Here is a 19,295-nt window from a genome sequence, read left to right as displayed (position 1 = left end):
TCAATCCTGACTAGTCTCCCAGTCCCTGCCGCTGAAAAACATCCCCACAGCATGATGCTGCCACCACCATGCTTCACCGTAGGGATGATGCCAGGTTTCCTCCAGACGTGATGCTTGGCATTCGGGCCAAAGAGTTCAATATTGGTTTCATCAGACCAGAGAATGTTGTTTCTCATGGTCTGGAGTCTTTAGGTGCCTTTTGGCAAACTCCAAGCGGGCTGTTATGTGCCTTTTACTGAGGAGTTGCTTCCGTCTGGCCACTCTACCATAAAGGCCTGATTGGTAGAGTGCTGCAGAGATGGTTGTCCTTCTGGAACGTTCTCCCATCTCCACAGAGGAACTCTAGAGCTCTGTCAGAGTGACCATCGGGTTCTTGGTCACCTCCCTGACCAAGGCCCTTCTCCGCCGATTGCTCATTTTGGCCGGGCTGCCAGTTCTATGAGGAGTCTTGGTGGTTCCAAACTACTTCTATTTGAAGGATGGATGCCACTGTGTTCTTGGGGACCTTCAATGCTGCAGACATTGTTTGGTATCCTTTCCCAGATCTGTGCCTCAAAACAATCCTGTCTCGGCGCTCTACGGACAATTCCTTCGACCTCATGGCTTGGTTTTTGCTCTGACATGCACTGTCAACTGTGGGACCTTTTATATAGACAAGTGTGTGCCTTTTCAGATCACGTCCAATCAATTGAATTTACCACAGGTGGACTCCAAGTTGTAGAAACATCTCAAGGATGATCAATGGAAACAGGATGCACCTGAGCTCAATTTCGAGTCTCATAGCAAATTGTCTGAATACTTACAGTGAGGGGAAAAAAGTATTTGATCCTCTGCTGATTTTGTACGTTGGCCAACTGACAAAGAAATGATCAGTCTATAATTTTAATGGTAGGTTTATTTGAACAGTGAGAGACAGAATAACAACAAAAAAATCAGGAGAAACGCATGTCAGAAATGTTATAAATTGATTTGCGTTTTAATGAGGGAAATAAGTATTTGACCCCTCTGCAAAACATGACTTAGTACTTGGTGGCAAAACCCTTGTTGGCAATCACAGAGGTCAGACGTTTCTTGTAGTTGGCCACCAGGTTTGCACACATCTCAGGAGGGATTTTGTTCCACTCCTCTTTGCAGATCTTCTCCAAGTCATTAAGGTTTCGAGGCTGACGTTTGGCAACTCGAACCTTCAGCTCCCTCCACAGATTTTCTATGGGATTAAGGTCTGGAGACTGGCTAGGCCACTCCAGGACCTTAATGTGCTTCTTCTTGAGCCACTCCTTTGTTGCCTTGGCCGTGTGTTTTGGGTCATTGTCATGCTGGAATACCCATCCACGACTCATTTTCAATGCCCTGGCTGAGGGAAGGAGGTTCTCACCCAAGATTTGACGGTACATGGCCCCGTCCATCGTCCCTTTTGATGCGGTGAAGTTGTCCTGTCCCCTTAGCAGAAAAACACCCCCAAACCATAATGTTTCCACCTCCATGTTTGATGGTGGGGATGGTGTTCTTGGGGTCATGGGCAGCATTCCTCCTCCTCCAAACACTGTGAGTTGAGTTGATGCCAAAGAGCTCGATGTTGGTCTCATCTGACCACAACACTTTCACCCAGTTCTCCTCTGAATCATTCAGATGTTCATTGGCAACTTCAGACGGCCCTGTATATGTGCTTTCTTGAGCAGGGGGACCTTGCGGGCGCTGCAGGATTTCAGTTCTTCACGGCGTAGTGTGTTACCAATTGTTTTCTTGGTGACTATGGACCCAGCTGCCTTGAGATCATTGACAAGATCCTCCCGTGTAGTTCTGGGCTGATTCCTCACCGTTCTCATGATCATTGCAACTCCACGAGGTGAGATCTTGCATGGAGCCCCTGGCCGAGGGAGATTGACAGTTCTTTTGTTTTTCTTCCATTTGCGAATAATCGCACCAACTGTTGTCACCTTCTCACCAAGCTGCTTGGCGATGGTCTTGTAGCCCACTCCATCCTTGTGTAGGTCTACAATCTTGTCCCTGACATCCTTGGAGAGCTCTTTGTTCTTGGCCATGGTGGAGAGTTTGGAATCTGATTGATTGATTGCTTCTGTGGACAGGTGTCTTTTATACAGGTAACAAGCTGAGATTAGGAGCACTCCCTTTAAGAGTGTGCTCCTAATCTCAGCTCGTTACCTTTATAAAACACACCTGGGAGCCAGAAATCTTTATGATTGAGAGGCAAATCAATTCATAACATTTTTGACATGCGTTTTTCTGGATGTTTTTGTTGTTATTCTGTCTCTCACTGTTCAAATAAACCTCCCAATAAAATTATTGACTGATCATTTCTTTGTCAGTGGACAAACGTACAAAATCAGCAGGGGATCACATACTCTTTTCCCTCACTGTATGTAAGTAAGGTATTTCTGTTTTTTAAATTTGTAATAAATTAGCAAAAATGTCAACCTGTTTTCCCTTTGGCATTCTGGGGTATTGTGTGTAGATTGCTGAGGATGTCCCTCCATTTTAGAATAAGGCTGTAATGTAACAAAATGTGGAAGAAATCAAGGGTTCTGAATACTTACCCAAGGCACTGTATATGATGAGATTATTATGGATTAGAGTGAGATATATATATATATATATATATTTTTTTTTTTGTCGTCAAACAGCAGCCAAGCATCGAATATCATGTCACCTGAATAAGTCCCTTAAGATTTATTGAAAAGGAGCATCAAGCTCATCACCTTGCACTTTCACGACCCTGTGAAAAGTTCATAATTTATTTAATCTGTAGCCTAACAAAATGCATATATTCCTGAGTCGTAGTGACTCTAAGTTTACTTCGATATGATGGTTATTATATCAATAAAGGGGTTTCCACCGCCATTTCTCGCAGAATTTATTTTACCAACGCAAAAAGATCCCAACTACGGTGCCTTGCAAAAGTATTCAGCCCCCTTGGCATTTTTCCTATATGGTTGCATTACAACCTGTAATTTAAATTGATTTTTATTTGGATTTCATGTAATGGACATACACAAAATAGTCCAAATTGGTGAAGTGAAATGAAAGAAATAACTTGTTTCAAAGAATTCTAATAAATAAATAACGGAAAAGTGGTGTGTGCATATGTATTCACCACCTTTGCTATGAAGCCCCTAAATAAGATCTGGTGCAACCAATTACCTTCAGAAGTCACATAATTAGTTAAATAAAGTCCACCTGTCACATGATCTCAGTATATATACACCTGTTCTGAAAGGCCCCAGATTCTGCAACACCACTAAGTAAGGGGCACCATGAAGACCAAGGAGCTCTCCAAACAGGTCAGGGTTGGGTTATAAAAGAATATCCGAAACTTTGAACATCCCACAGAGCACCATTAAATCCATTATTAAAAAATGGAAAGAATATGGCACCACAACAAACCTGCCAAGAGAGGGCCGCCCACCAAAACCTGCCAAGAGAGGGCTGCCCACCAAAACCTGCCAAGAGAGGGCCGCCCACCAAAACTCACGTACTAGGCAAGGAGGGCATTAATCAGAGAGGCAACAAAGAGACCAAAGATAACCCTGAAGGAGCTGTAAAGCTCCAGAGCGGAGATTGGAGTATCTGTCCATAGGACCACTTTAAGCCGTACACTCCACAGAGCTGGGCTTTACGGAAGAATGGCCAGAAAAAAGCCATTGCTTAAAGAAAGAAAGAAGCAAACACGTTTGGTGTTCGCCAAAAGGCATGTGGGAGATTCCCCAAACATATGGAAGAAGGTACTCTGGTCAGATGAGACAAAAATTGAGCTTTTTGGCCATCAAGGAAAACTCTATGTCTGGCGCAAACCCATCACCCCGAGAACACCATCCCCACAGTGAAGCATGGTGGTGGCAGCATCATGCTGTAGGGATGTTTTTCATCGGCAGGGACTGGGAAACTGGTCAGAATTGAAGGAATGATGGATGACGCTAAATACAGGGACTTTCTTGAGGGAAACCTGTTTCAGTCTTCCAGAGATTTGAGACTGGGACGGAGGTTCACCTTCCAGCAGGACAATGACCCTAAGCATACTGCTAAAGCAACACTCGAGTGGTTAATGGGAAACATTTAAATGTCTTGGAATGGCCTAGTCAAAGCCCAGACCTCAATCCAATTGAGAATCTGTGGTATGACTTAATGATTGCTGTACACCAGCAGAACCCATCCAACTTGAAGGAGCTGGAGCAGTTCTGCCTTGAAGAATGGGCAAACATCCCAGTGGCTAGATGTGCCAAACTTATAGAGACATTCCCCAAGAGACTTGCAGCTGTAATTGCTGCAAAAGTTGACTTTGGGGGGGTGAATAGTTATGCACGCTCAAGTTTTCAGTTTTTTTGTCTTATTTCTTGTTTGTTTCACAATAAAAATATTTTGCATCTTCAAAGTGGTAGGCATGTTGTGTAAATCAAATGATACAAACTTCCAAAAAATGCATTTTAATTCCAGGTTGTAAGGCAACAAAATAGGAAAAATGTCAAGGGGGGGTGAATACTTTCGCAAGCCACTGTAGTCTAGCGTGTTTTGTCATTTGGAATGTTTACCAACAAATGTTCTGTTTTCATCAGGCCTGTCGTGACATTTTTTTTTATCCGACATGTACTTTACTCGCATAAAAAGGTGTGATGGAAACCGGTTTATTGTTGTATCGTCCTCTTCATCTGTCATTTCCCAACCTGTCTCCCCCATCTTAATGTCTAATAGTCAGCCATGTTTATAACCCTCTTCCTCCCTCTCTCTGTTCCCCTGTCAGGGTGGTCATAACATGTTTGGCAGCAGCGGTGGTGGGTTGCCCCAGTCCAGACACCAGCCCGGTGTGCCACCCATAAACACGTCCGCAGGGATACGAGCGCAAGTGCCTCATCAGTTCCTGTCTCCTCAGGTACCATTTATGTTTTTGTTGTTGTATTTGATCAGACTGTAGAAGTAATCTGTTTTAATTTTCACCTTTTCACAGCTTTTTTCACAAGACTTGCTGATCAATATCCCGTATGCAAATCAGTCTACTATATGCCACAACCTCTGCTCAGAACAATAGATTTTTAGTCCTTTGGCTTCTTAGTTAAAACTTTATGTGAAACATGTTTCCAGGGATTTGATGTATTTTTCCAGCCTGCTCGTCATCATTAGCTAATGTGCGTGATTAGGTGAACTCACTCAATGGAGGAAGAAAACCTCACCAAATCGATGAGTAGTGCACTCACTGATTTGCTGTTTATTAGAGGGAATGTGCTAGACAGAAGGTGATTTATGTTTATGTTCCACGTTCCCATATTAACACCAATGTTCCAGGTGCCAGGTTCCATGCTGAAGCAGATGGCGCCTCCCAGTGCCGGAGTGGGTGGAGTAGGGGGTGTGGGTGGGGTGGCGGGTGTAGGAGGGGGCGTGTTCCCCCCGCAGCTGTCCCCTCAGCACATCGCCATGCTGAGCGGCATCTACCCCCCCCACATTCAGTTCCAGCTGGTGAGTAGCTGTACTCCTATACAACTCTAGAATGAGAACAGTAGTGGTCAGAGAACATAGCCTTGAGCAACACCAAAACTTACCTTAGATTTGTTCTAATTAAATCCATGTTGGCTGAAACGTCAATGTTTTTATATACCTATATAGGCCTATGAGAAGTCAGTAAAAGTAACAATTTGTTTTACAAATTAGAGACCTTACAGCTCTATCAGACATCTACCTCTGTTCATACCCCTTCTCCGTCTCGCCACTGTGTCAGTGTTTCCTCTGGAGAGAAAAATAGCAGTGGGGGGATTGTTTTGGGGGTCCCGCCCCATATACATTTTATGTAGAAGGACTGAGAAGCTCAGTTGTGGTGACTTTTTAAAATTACATTCTTCTCCAAATGAATGAAAATAATATTATGCTGACACCATCGAACATATAATTTCCACTTCCAGAAATGAGCCCAATAACATATTGGTAAAATTATTTTAACATATTGGACCATGCATATAGCCTATGCATGGTCCATATTATCAGGTATGCCATTAGCAATAAGCATATCACCTGCAGCCCAATTTGATGCAGCATTGTGGCTGGCTATAAATAGGCTGAAGCATGGGGTTGCCTATTGGACTAATCATTAGCTAGATACCAAATGTGGTCTTTTAACTAGTTAGCATCCTATTGATGAATTTTATGCCCCAAAAAACTTGAATATAAACTAGGCCTTCCTGTTAACGAAACTCAGGGTAGCATGCCTGTACTTTTCACAGAAACCCCTTAATGTCACAATTTTCTACCCCAACACTTTCCCTGGTTGCCACTACTCTTGCTCAACAAAACATTTCACTTGTCTCATCACAATTAAAGTCACTCCCCCAAAATTATTTTGAGATGGTCAGAATGCCTGTTTCCCGTCTTATGGCAACTCGTAACTTGATGCGCCTCGAGAGGAATATTTATCTCCCATAGAACACAACAACAAGCCGACTAGGTAAATAGATAAACTATGCTACTATGGGGTTGTCAGATTGTTCTATTCATTACTCGTTTTGTTTGCAGAGGAAAACTACATGTGGAATGTTCTAGCATCTTAAATGTGCAGTTCGCCAGAAATATTTCTTCATGTTCCATATTTTTGGGGGTGTGGCACCAATGATTTTGCCGTGGCGCAGCGCCACAGCAAAATGACTGCAGAAGAAACACTGCACTATGTTGACACTGGCTTCCTCTTCTTAGGGTGTTGTAACAGGTGTTTACAGTCGTCTCTCCCTCTCCCCCAGGCCTGCCAGCTCCTCCTCCAGCAGCAGCAGAACCCCCAGCAGCTCACCTCACCACAGCAGCTACAACAGCTTCTACAGAACCAGAGGAAGTTCCCCCAGAACCTACGCCAGCAGGCCGACCCACAACAGGTAATACTGCTATATCTGTTACAGCTGCTACTAATACTACTGCACTGGAAACAACATAACCAATATTCCCTCTAAGCTGCGCGTGTGCGCCGCAGTGCACCTCCTCCAGAAGAAATGCCAGGCCGGGCAGAGACGCAAGAGATTGAATTCGCCCCATTAGTTTGCACAATATATATAGATCAATGTTTCTTCTGTGATCGAATCAAAATTATATCAACCCCTTTTCAATGCAACAAAACAAAATACATCTAACTTTGCAAGATTGAGTCTGTTATTTTGTTGTAGGCAGAGCCAGAGCGCAACGGAGTAGAATTCTATTGGCAGGAGTAGCCCACCAGTGGTCAATCACCCGCGAGTGAAGGCGCTTTTCAGATCAGTTCAGAGCGCAGAGCCACTTGTGCACATTTGTTGATATTCTTTGTTAGTTAGTGAGTTATTAGCCCAGTTATCGATAAGTATAGGTCAGCAATGGTGAGTTACTGCTTCCTACAAGAGCACAAAACATGTAGGCTAAATTTCTTTGAAAAGCTAGTCCGGTAAAAATATGTCTTCATTAAAGGGGCGGTGTTGTATTTTGAGACAGGCTTGAATATGCAAATAAGCCAATAGGCAGAGGGGTAGCCTACATTGTCTAATTCTCTGTAATAATAATACATGTTATTTTGTAAAGTGGTTTCTTGCGTCATACAACACAATGCAATTTACAGTCACCTGTTTGGCCCATGGCGTTACAGACAAGTAAAACAATTATTAATTAATATCAAGCCCTTCATAATGTAAAAACGTTTTTAAAAGTCTCATGCAATGTAGGCCTGTATTGAACACCACATATAGGCTACTGTAGGCTATCATAGAAATCAAAAGCTATTTCCATGTGAAAATGTTATGGGATTTGCTCCATTGGTTTTGTTGGTAGGCCTACATTATGCTCAAATAGCCACAATAGCCTATTGGCTACTGTCTAAAACTGTAAGGGTACAGCCTCAGTGTTCACTGTAAACTGTAAATTCTCACAACGTTGAAGTTTCCACTCACAAGACCTAAAATTTGCTCAGTGCCCCAAAACATTTGAGGGAACATTGAACACAACCCTAGTTATTTCAACTGGAAACAACACGTGCCCGCTATGAACCAGGTAAGCCTCTGTACTTGAGGAAATACTGTATGTTTTGACACACAAACGTTGAATTCTGATTTGTATGACCACATTTTATTTTATTTTTTTACAGCATCACATGAATAGTCATAGGCTGGTGTTGCACGCATGTTGCCGTGTCTGCTCACAGGGTTCCCAATCCCACTCATCCGTCATCTCTCTCTCTCTCTCTCTCTCCTCTTCAGCTGGCCAGGATCGTGGCTGTTCTCCAGCAGCAGAGGCAACAGCAGCAGCAGGGTGTTGGAGGGGGCTCCAAACTGTCCCCCTCTGACCTTGGAGGAGGAGGCCCCAAACTGCCAATGGCTGACTCCCTGCCCCATCCAGGCATGGGGGGCTCTGTGGACCTGCACCAGAAAACACAGGGCTACTCTGGTGAGTGCTGTTAACATGGAAATAAAGGATAGATGATCATCTCTTTTGGCAAATGCTTGAGATTCTGCTTTTTACCAGAGAGAACATCCCATTCATTTTGCCACATAACTGTGTTATACATATTATTTTCAATACAAACCACTAACAATGTTTCAAGTTTTATTTGTCGTATGTACAGGATACATACTGTCCAACCAAATGCTTACTGTCAGTGTAAACCATCTTGAGGATTTTCATTGCATACTGACTGATGCTCTGCATGTAATAGAGTACAGGCCTCTTGCCATCAGCTCTAACCCCTACCTGTCCCCCCCCCCCCCCCCTCAGGCTATGGTGGAGGAGTGAACCTGTCTGGTCTGGACATGGGGGGCTCGGTGGTGGGAGGCCCAGGGGGGATGAAGGACGTAGGGGGGCAGCAGTCCCGCTTCAAATGGATGATGGAGGGTCACTCTCCTGCTCCCTCCCCTCCTGAGAGCCTCCACAAAAACGGTGAGAGGGAGCCCTTACACTGTAGTGAGTTTACGGAATTAATTGTAGTTTGACATGGGGCAGCAGGTAGCCTAGTGGTTAAGAGCGTTGGGCCAGTAACCGAAAGGTCGCTGGTTCGAATCCCCAAGCCGACTAGTTGAAAAATATGCTGATGTTCCCTTGAGCAAGGCACTTAACTCCAATTGCTCATGTAAGTTGCTCTGGATAATAGCGCTGCCAAATGACTAAAATGTAAACGCCAACATGAATATGTTGATTGTTGACCCATCTTCTGCTTTATTTGTCTTCTCTTTCTTCATCCCTCTCTCCTCGATCTCTCTCTTATTGTCTCCCCATCCACCTCTCCCTCTCAGGTCCTATGTCCACCCCTATGAGGAGGGGGGGCTCTCCATACTCCCAGTATGGCATGATGGGAGGGGAGGGGCTAGGCATGCCCCCCCAGGGGGACAACTGGCACCGTACTCCTGGAAACAAGATGGGCTCCAAGCCCCAGGGCACGTCCAGCTGGCCTCCTGGTGCGTGGCCGTTCTAAATACCAACTGAATGTGCAGGATTTTGTTCTATCCAACCACTAACACACCTGATTTGACCAAATCCCCTGAAAGTTAGTGTTCGCATGGAACAAAAGCCTGCAACACCCTGTAGCTCTCTGTGTTAAGTCGATGAGGTGGCTTCATCTGTTTGTTCTGAAGTAAAAAATCCAGAATTCCTGTTTGTCTGTGATGTCAGAGTTCCAGCCCGGCGTGCCCTGGAAGGGGATCCAGAGCATCGACCCCGAGTCTGACCCCTACATGACCCCAGGGAGCATGATGGGAATCCCTGGGCCATCCAGCCTCAACGACACCGAGCACCAGTTGCTAAGAGACAACACAGGTACCTACCGAGACTCAAGCAGTTACTCCTGTATCTATGACTAAGTCCACGTTCCGAGCACCTGTTGCTAAGAGACCAGCTGACCTGACATATTGCGTAACAATAACACATTACATAAGTATGCTGTCATCAGCCCTCGTGTCCTCACAAAGTGAAAGAAACTAGTATACCACTGAAATCATATCCATCATTGCATGCACCAGTCAGTTAAACATCAAGTTGTGTTAATAATGTACTGTATCTTTCTAGATCAGGGATGGACAACTGGCAGCCCATGGACCAATTTCATTTTTAAATAATTTTTTTAAAACAGTCCAACTTACTGTTGAGAGTTAGAATAATAGAATACACAAGTTGTGCATCAGCAGTCACTCAATTAGCCCAAGTCAGCAAAATGTCTTTAGATTGGTAAGATAGTCTTCCGGCCAGCTATCTAAACTTGTAGTAAGCATGGTCGAATTACAGACCGGGGTGGGGCCCATTGATCATCAGTTATCATATTAAAAACGGCAAACATTTGCCTCCACCCTATGGCAAAATGTGTAGAATTGCATGAAATTTACTTCAAAACGTTTTTTATCTTCGCTGTCACGAGGGGGGCCGCTAAAATGTTTTTCTCGCAAGGTGGGGGGTATGGATGTGGGTACGCAGACCCACGAGCCACTGCGGCCCCTCATGATGAGTTATTTTTTATTAATTTTTTGGCCCCCACCCCATCATAGTTGCCCATCCCTGTTCTAGATGGTGTGTTGATGCTAGCTAAGCTAATAGTGTGTGTGTTCCAGAACCCAACCCCTCCCTGAACACCTTGCTGCCTTCACCTGATGCCTGGCCCTACAGTGCCTCAGACAGCCCCCTCAACAACGCACACAACTCGGGTAACAGACTGGAAAACACTCACTGTAACACTATGAATGTGCTATGTATGCTTTATGAATGTGCTATGAAGTCCTAAGATGCCTTTCACCAAAAGAGGTTTGTAAATTCACTCTGGCTATCTACTCCGATTTCAGAGCACTCTCGTCTGAGTGTGCTAGAGCTGCAGAATAATGAATGAATTTACAAACGCTCAACACCCGTTGAATATGGCCGGTGACAGTAAACCTTGCCAAAAAAGCGTAAGTAAATTGTTGCCAGCAGCACAGTTAGTCATCAACGCTCTGGATAACATGAAAACAGCCTAACCAGCTCTGCTAGGGCGAGTAAAATGGTCAGTGAGCTGTTCTCTCATTTGTGTCTGGAAGTAGCTAGCTTGGGTGCTTGACTGCCTTTGTGAGGTCAGAACGCTCGGATCAACCCTACTCCTCGCCCAGAGCGTCCAGTGTGCGCTCTGAACGCTCCAAGAGCGAAATGCTCTGAATTTACGAACACACCCAAAACATTCTCCTGGTGTTCGAAATATACACTCTGCTTTTCCATCTATTTACTCTCTGATGTTGTCTCTGTCATTCAGGGTGTCAAGTTTCAACTGTTTATCTTGAGTTTAGTCTGGCTGTGTTCCATCCTGCTGTTATACAGACCCAGGTCTGACTAGTTCATTTCCTGTTGCCCATAGCAAAGTACACAGAGTACAAGACCAGCTGGCCCCCTGAGCCCATTGGACATAACAAGATGTGGAAGACCAATCGCAACCAACAGTCCCAGCAGCTGCCACGCCCACCCCCGGGACTCAGCAATCAGAAGCAGGCCTCGCCATCCCGCGGCCCGTGGCAGGCCCGTGGCTGGGGCAGCGCGAGCGGGAGCCAGGAAACCAGATATGGCCCTGGTAATGTCATAACACGGTGTTGTGTTTCTGAGTCTTTCCACCCTGTACTGTTCTGTCCTGCCTGCTGCCTTGTGAAGTATTCATCAGATTAAATGTAACCAGCATGTCTGTTGCCGTGATCTGATTCAACATCCCAAATGTCACACTATTCCCTATGGGCCCTGGTCAATAGTAGTGCACTATCAAGGGAATAGGGTGCCATTTGGGACGTAGACCCAGAGAAATTGCATAGCTAGGTGGTTAGGACTTAGAACCCATTTATATTTTATTCACCAAGCTTAAAGTACAGTAGGGCTTATTTATCATTCATTGCTCCAGAGCTGCCTGCCGCAGGTACAGAGGTAGGGGTTGTCTAATATGTGGAACTGATCCCTGTGTGTGGTTTGAATCTAACAGGCTCTGCTTGGAGTGATGGGGGGACCTCCAGAGGAAGCTGCTGGCTGGTGCTCTGCAACCTCACTCCACAGGTATACACACACCATTCCTCAGGACAACAGACACACACACACACACACACACACACACACACACACATCATCCCTCATCAAGACTACACAAACACACACCATTCCTCAGGACAACAGACACACACACACGCAAGTGCACACATACAGCATCACTTCTCTTGCACATATCACCTCTACCACACAAGTCATCCCTAACCCCATTCCCTCCATGTTGTCCCCTCCTGCAGATCGACGGCTCCACCCTCCGTACCATATGTATGCAGCATGGCCCCCTGCTGACCTTTCACCTCGGCCTGACCCAGGGCAGCGCTCTGATTCGCTACAGCACCCCACAGGAAGCTGCCAAGGCCCAGAGCGCGCTACACATGTAAGCCCCTCCTCTCAGCATGTCAATCATCCTCCGTGGTGAGGTTCTGTAGATGAACAGGCACCAGCTCCACAGTGTTTTCCACTGCCGGCTGTCTGCTTTACAGACGATTACAGACTCATTTTCAGCCGGATACTTTTTCCACTTAAATTAACTGGACTACTTTTCAATTCGCTAGTCAGAAAAAAGTCTGCTGAACCCTCTCCCGCTAGAATGAACGATATGCATCTTCTAGCGATCTACTGATAGGACGGTCACAAAGTGAGTGATGACAGGGAAACTGCTGGTTTGACAGTCTGCTGTCTGTCCCGCCTCTCAGTACCTGGGTGTGTGTTGTGGTTGCAGTCGAATTTCTACACAGAGGGAGAGAGCATGAATTTGCACGTCCCATATAATTTGAGTGAATTTCCCATATAATGTGGTAACGATGAGTCGAAATCCACTTACCTCTTGTTTTCTGGCACATGCATTTATTTTCTTTCGCGTGCAGGGTCCGACATTAAAGTTGGGCCAGTGGACCTCATCAGTGGCCAGTAACTTTTCAGCGCATTTTTGCATTCTAGTTCAACATTTACCTGCTCTGTCAGTCTACCATTTGAAGACTACACACGTAAATGTCATGCTATTTGTATTTGAGCAATATGATTGGCCGTTCTTTCAAGCACCACCACTTGATGCCTTCACACAGCACATGTGAGCTGTCCAGAGCAAAAAGAAGCGCCCATCAATCTACTCACTGAGCTTGTTTATTTTAGGGGAAGTAATTTACTAAAGTTAAACCTTCAGTAGTGAACATGCTAGCAATATGCTGGCTACTGTTGATAGTCTGCAAAAAAAGCTTAAAAAAGACAGCATACTGTAGCCATGTCAATATCTATTTTGGAATGTTGGTCTTGAAGGGGCAGTGTCCCATTTTCTAATCTTCTCTAAGTGACATACTTTAGAAACAAAAATGAATGAAATTAATACATCTAAATCCTAAAGAATAGAGTAATGACTTTTATTGCTAATTAATATTACACAGCTTTTTAATACGCATCATAATAACCAAATGTAGCCTATTAATATAGAGAGAAAGCATGCCAACCTACATTTACATTTACGTCATTTAGCAGACGCTCTTATCCAGAGCGACTTACAAATAGGTGCATTCACCTTATAGCCAGTGGGATCACCACTTTACAATGTTTTTTGTTTGTTTTTGGGTTGGGGTTGGGGTTTGGGTTTGGGTTGGGGTAAGGGGGGGGGGTAGAAGGATTACTTTATCCTATCCCAGGTATTCCTTAAAGAGGTTGGGTTTCAAATGTCTCCGGAAGGTGGTGAGTGACTCCGCTGTCCTGGCGTCGTGAGGGAGCTTGTTCCACCATTTCTTCCAGGACAACCTTGTACGTGGCTTGATTCATGCGTCCTTCACAAAGAAAAATCTGCCCGATTCCAACCTTGCTGAAGCACCCCCCAGATCATCACCGATCCTCCACCAAATTTCACAGTGGGTGCGAGACACTGTGGCTTGTAGGCCTCTCCAGGTCTCTGTCTAACCATTTAGACGACCAGGTGTTGGGCAAAGCTGAAAATTGGACTCATCAGAGAAGATGACCTTACTCCAGTCCTCTACGGTCCAATCCTTATGGTATTTTGCAAACCTCAGCCTGGCTCTTCTTTTCTTCTCATTGATTAAGTAGTCCCGTGTAGCTCAGTTGGTAGAGCATGGCGTTTGCAACGCCAGGGTTGTGGGTTCGTTTCCCACGGGGGACCAGTATGAAAAAAAAAAAATCTATGCACTCACTAACTGTAAGTCGCTCTGGATAAGAGCGTCTGCTAAATGACTAAAATGTAAATGAAGGGCTTTTTTCTAGCTTTGCACGACTTCAGCCCTGCCCCTAGGAGCCTGTTTCGAGCCGTCCTCGCCAGCTGCCGTTTGCCATTCTTTTTGTAGGTCACTTGATGTCATCCTACGGTTGTTGAGTGACATTCGAATGAGTTGGCGGTCATCCCGATCAGTAGAGTCGTTTTCGCCCTCTGCCGGTCTGTAGCTTTGTTGTCCCCAATGTCTGCTGCTTGACCTTGTTCTTATGAACCGCCGTCTTTGAAATTTTAAGGATGGAAGCAACCTGACGCTCACTGTATCCCTCTGCCAGTAAAGCCAGAATTGAACCCTTCTTTTCCTCACTCAAAACTTTCCTTTTCAACTCTTTTGGCATGGTAAATAGTTATTTTTTTATTAATATTACTTTTGAGGTACTATTAGCACTGTTTTTGCCATCCAGCTGGTCCTATTGCAAGAGGATAGTGATGACCACAGCAGTGGTTTTTATACTTTTCCTCGTTAAATAAGATTTGGTTCAGGTGATCACCTACTCAGTACCTAATTCAGTAGAATGAGGTGTGCCTGTGTTGGAATTCAACAGACACTGGAATGGAATGGCTGTCATATATGTAGAGATGCTGATTTAAGAAACATTTGCAGTGGTCTCTTAATTTTTTCCACAGCTGTATATTCTTGCCATTCAAAAATCATACAACGTAGTTACAGTGCATTTGGAAAGTATTCAGACCCCTTGACTTTTTCCACATTGTTACGTTACAGCCTTATTCTAAAATGGATTCAATTGTTTTTTCCCCCTCATCAATCTACGACAAAGTAAAAACATGGTTTTAGAAATGTTAGCAAATGTATTACAAATAAAAAACGGATCACGTTTACATAAGTATTCAGACCCTTTACTCAGTACTTTGTTGAAGCACCTTTGGCAGCGATTACAGCCTCGTCGTCTTTGGTATGACGCTACAAGTTTCACACACCTGTATTTGGGGAGTTTCTCTCATTTTTCTCTGCAGATCCTCTCGAGCTCTGTCAGGTTGGATGGGGAATGTCGCTGCACAGCTATTTTCAGGTCTCTCCAGAGATGTTCAAGGCCGGGCTCGGGCTTGGCCACTCAAGTGCATTCAAAGACTTGTCCCGAAGCCACTCCTGCATTGTCTTGGCTGTATGCTTAGGGTCATTGTCCTGTGGGAAGGTAAACCTTCTCCCCAGTCTGAGGTCCTGAGCGCTCTGGAGCAGGTTTTCATCAAGGATCTCTCTGTACTTTGCTCCGTTCATCTTTCCCTCGATCCTGACTAGTCTCCCAGTCCCTGCCGCTGAAAAACATCCCCACAACATGATGCTTCCACCATGCTTCACTGTAGGTATGGTGCCAGGTTTCCTCCAGACTTGACACATTCAGGCCAGAGTTCAATCTTGGTTGCCTTTTGGCAAACTCCAAGTGGGCTGCCATGTGCCTTTTACTGAGGAGTGGCTTCAGTCTGGCCACTTTGGCCACTTTACTATAAAGGCCTGATTGATGGGGTGCTGCAGAGATGGTTGTCCTTCTGGAATGTTCTCCCATCTCCACAGAGGAACTCTGGAGCTCTGTCAGAGTGACCATGAAATGTTTTGGTACCCTTCCCCAGATCTGTGCCTCGACACAATCCTGTCTCGGAGCTCTACGGACAACTCCTTCGACCTCATGGCTTGGTTTTTGCTCTGACGTGCACTGTCAACTATGGGACCTTATGTAGACAGGTGTATGCCGTTCCAAATCATGTCCAATCAATTGAATTTACCACACGTGGACTCCAATCAAGTTGTAGAAACATCTCAAGGATGATCAAAGGAAACAGGATGCACCTGGGTTCAATTCTGAGTCTCATAGCAAAGGGTCTGAATACTTATGTAAATAAGGTATGTCTGCTTATCTTTGCTAAAATTTCTAAAAACCTGTTTTCGCTTTGTCATTATGGGGTATTGTGTGTAGGTTGATGAGGATTTTAATAAATGTAATCCATTTTAGAATAAGGCTGTAACGTAACAAAATGTGGAAAAAGTAAAGGGTTCTGAATACTTTCCGAATGCACTGTATATGGTATTTTCAAAGATATAACATAGGCCTACTGATTTAATCAAAGTGTTGAGTGTTGACTGCTGCTTTCTGTGTAGCAAAGCCCATGATTAACACCTGCTTCATTCTTCAATCATACATGTATTGCAGATAGCTCAGAAAATGCCTCTTAAAAGGAAGCTTGAAGCCTGTGGAAGTCAGCAGACTCTTACAGGATTCTTTAAAGGCCCAGTGCAGTCAAAATTATGTTTTTCCTGTGTTTTTCTATCATATTGTACAACAGCTGATGAATCTAACACTCTAAAAGTATGAACAAAAATGTGACCAGCATTATTTTCTGATAGTTGCTGGTTGAAAATGCAATCTAGCATTAAAATGTACCAGAGGCCACTAAAATAGCTTGTTTGGCTAGAATGTTAAGACTAATAGATATTAGCCAGTGAACACAAAACTACATCGAATCACTCCTTACTCTCTCCTCTCTCTCTCTTTCCAGGTGTGTCCTGGGCAATACCACCATCTTGGCCAAGTTTGTGAGCGAGGAGGAGGTTGCTCGCTATTTTGCACATTCCCAGGCGGGAGGGGGAGGGACCAGCGGAGGCCAGGGGGGGTCCACAGGGACAGGTGCAGTGGGAGCCAACAGCAGCGGAGAGAGGGAAAGAGACAGAACCAGAGGAGGAGGAGAGGGCTCTGCCCCTGGAGGGGGAGGAGGCAGCTCGGGCCCCGTCAGCTCTGGCTGGCAGAGTTTGGACAGTACAGGAGGCTGCCTGGATCCTAACCCCACCCAGGGGCCCGGCCTGAGCATGTTTGCCCAATGGAGCAGCAACGGTGCTGGGGTGGCTGGGGGTGTGGAGCCCAGCAGGCAGGTTTTGTGGGGAGGGATGGGGGGTGGAGGGTACCCCAGCAATAGTATGTGGGGGTCCCCTGCCATGGAGGATCGAAACCAGATGGGGAGTCCTGCTGCTCTGCTGCCAGGAGACCTGCTAGGCGGAGGGGCTGATTCCATCTGAATGACCACACCTAATACATGAACCTACGCGCACACACACACACACACACACACACACAACGAATATACATGCACTTACACATTTTCTCTCACACACATATACACATATACATACATAAACACACACCGATGAAATGACACTAGTCGCAAACATGCAGATCCACTGACGTTAACTCAACATGAATAGACAGTGACATGCCAACACTACATACATACATACATACATACATACACCTTTTACCTTTAAATGAAGACTTCAACAGCAAGACTTGAACAGACCAAGGTGGAATCTGTTGGACTCACTCTTCTGGATGACTCCTCTTACTTCACCCATTAACCAGAACTCTCACTGAGCATACTGAGATCCTATCACTCAGGCATGCACTGTAGAGAAACCAACAATGTGACAACACATGGAGGTCTTCCTATGTGATGTGTAACAACAACTTCTTACAACACCTCTCTACTACACAAACCTACAGGATGACTTGATTTTACAGCACCGGGCCAGCCGGGCCTACAGTACCTACCTACCTGGCCCAACCCATTCTGACTCTGTTTCTCACCAGTTACACACTGCTATGTCACTGCTATGATGTCTAATGTATCTTGTTGTATGTTGGTTAAATTGTGGAACTAAATCCAAGATGTCCTTTCTCTCTTTTTTTAGTTTTTCGTTCGAAATGCTGACCTCGTTATGTTTTATTACTCAATCAAGTTGGTTGTTATAATGCCATGCTGATGAGGACTGATCACCTGATTACTAGCTGTACAAGGTGCCCTCATACCTGCCTGTGTAACTGTGCATGAGAGGAGTGACGGGATGATGATGATGATGATATTGGGAGGCGTCTGGGTGTGTTTAACAGCTAAGGCGAGGCGATGCAACAACCAATTGTTGCGTTCCACGTCATCGACTGACAAATTGTTAAAACATTAAGTGGTTAGCTGATACTTAAAATACCTATCCAGGCGTTGTAAGATCTGTCAGGCATCGGCAACGTCCAAGTATAGGAACGCGCCCTATGTGTGTCGTTGCCGTGGTGAATGCGTTTTGACGATGAGAACATGATTAAGAAGCGTGTGCTGGTGGTGTGTGTGTGAGAGAGAGAGTGTGTGTGTGTCTGAAACAGGGAGGTGAATGTTTGTGTGACCGCTTACATCAGGTGTTCCGTGTGTGTACTTGATTAAAGTGAATGCAAGTGTGTGTGTGTGTGTGTGTGTGTAGCTGGAAGTTCAACAACATAGGCACTAATGCATATTTCTCTTAAATTGTGGTTTTAGCATCATTTTTCTTTGGTCTGAATTGCAATAATAAAAGATTTTTTTAAAGAAGCAACCAACTGAAGGCATCCATGTTAAGATGCCAAAACCTACCAAACCAAGCAGAGCTGGAGCAGTGTTTTTCAAACACGTTAAAGTTACCAATTGTAAAATGTTTTGTTGTGTATCAATTTAAATTAAGGCAGGCTTTATCACTCCTGTTCAGGTTATTTTTGTTTGTTTTCAGATTTTACAAAGGATAACATTTTAATTTAAGCAAACAAGAACAAGACAATAAAGGTTGTATTAAAGTCTTGGGTTGTCATTGTGTCACAGTGATTTGAACCACACCACTACTTCAGTGACCTATTGTCTTGACTGAACATCATGGCTGCTCTGTAAACCTTTACTATGGTCAATCTATTGGTTCTTTCAAGACCATTCGAAACCTCCGAGTAAAATGTTTTATTGCATAGAGCGAGGTTCATATTGGTTGATTCTGATACTTTCCAAGTGGGAAACGTGGCGCTCAAGGAAGAGAAGAAAGGATGCATTTTCACAGTGTTCAGGTTATTTTCTCAACAACATAAAGTTGAAACGTCCATAGATGTCATGTAAGTGGGTATTCACTTCAGAACCACTTAATCATGTAATAGGTAGGAGGCGTGCGATTTTATCATGATCTCTTACAATAGGTTGGTGGTGCAGTGCAAAGCTCCATTCATACTGCTGTAGAATGTTGACGATGTTTATTTTGCTCCATACATTTTAGTCATTTAGCAGACGCTCTTATCCA

General features: G+C 44.6%; 1 protein-coding gene across 1 annotated transcript in view; it reads left to right on the top strand.

The window, feature by feature from the left end:
* The window catches only part of LOC311129692 (uncharacterized protein), a 51,681-nt gene extending 32,868 nt beyond the window's left edge, over positions 1-18,813 (top strand). Inside the window, exons 10-21 of the mRNA XM_084162099.1 lie at positions 4,754-4,882; positions 5,293-5,463; positions 6,732-6,860; positions 8,202-8,388; positions 8,716-8,877; positions 9,231-9,392; positions 9,607-9,750; positions 10,536-10,628; positions 11,306-11,515; positions 11,912-11,982; positions 12,210-12,349; positions 16,724-18,813. Of these exons, the coding sequence (XP_084018225.1) occupies positions 4,754-4,882; positions 5,293-5,463; positions 6,732-6,860; positions 8,202-8,388; positions 8,716-8,877; positions 9,231-9,392; positions 9,607-9,750; positions 10,536-10,628; positions 11,306-11,515; positions 11,912-11,982; positions 12,210-12,349; positions 16,724-17,237 (2,112 nt within the window). The 3' untranslated portion in view covers positions 17,238-18,813. The remainder of the gene's footprint in view (positions 1-4,753; positions 4,883-5,292; positions 5,464-6,731; positions 6,861-8,201; positions 8,389-8,715; positions 8,878-9,230; positions 9,393-9,606; positions 9,751-10,535; positions 10,629-11,305; positions 11,516-11,911; positions 11,983-12,209; positions 12,350-16,723) is intronic.
* Positions 18,814-19,295: the final 482 nt, after the last annotated feature.

This window comes from Coregonus lavaretus (genome assembly GCF_964263955.1).
Source record: "Coregonus lavaretus genome assembly, chromosome: 1".
Classification (NCBI taxonomy): Eukaryota; Metazoa; Chordata; class Actinopteri; order Salmoniformes; family Salmonidae; genus Coregonus; species Coregonus lavaretus.
Note: the sequence above shows the minus strand (reverse complement) of the source record. Positions and strands in the feature narration are given on the sequence as shown.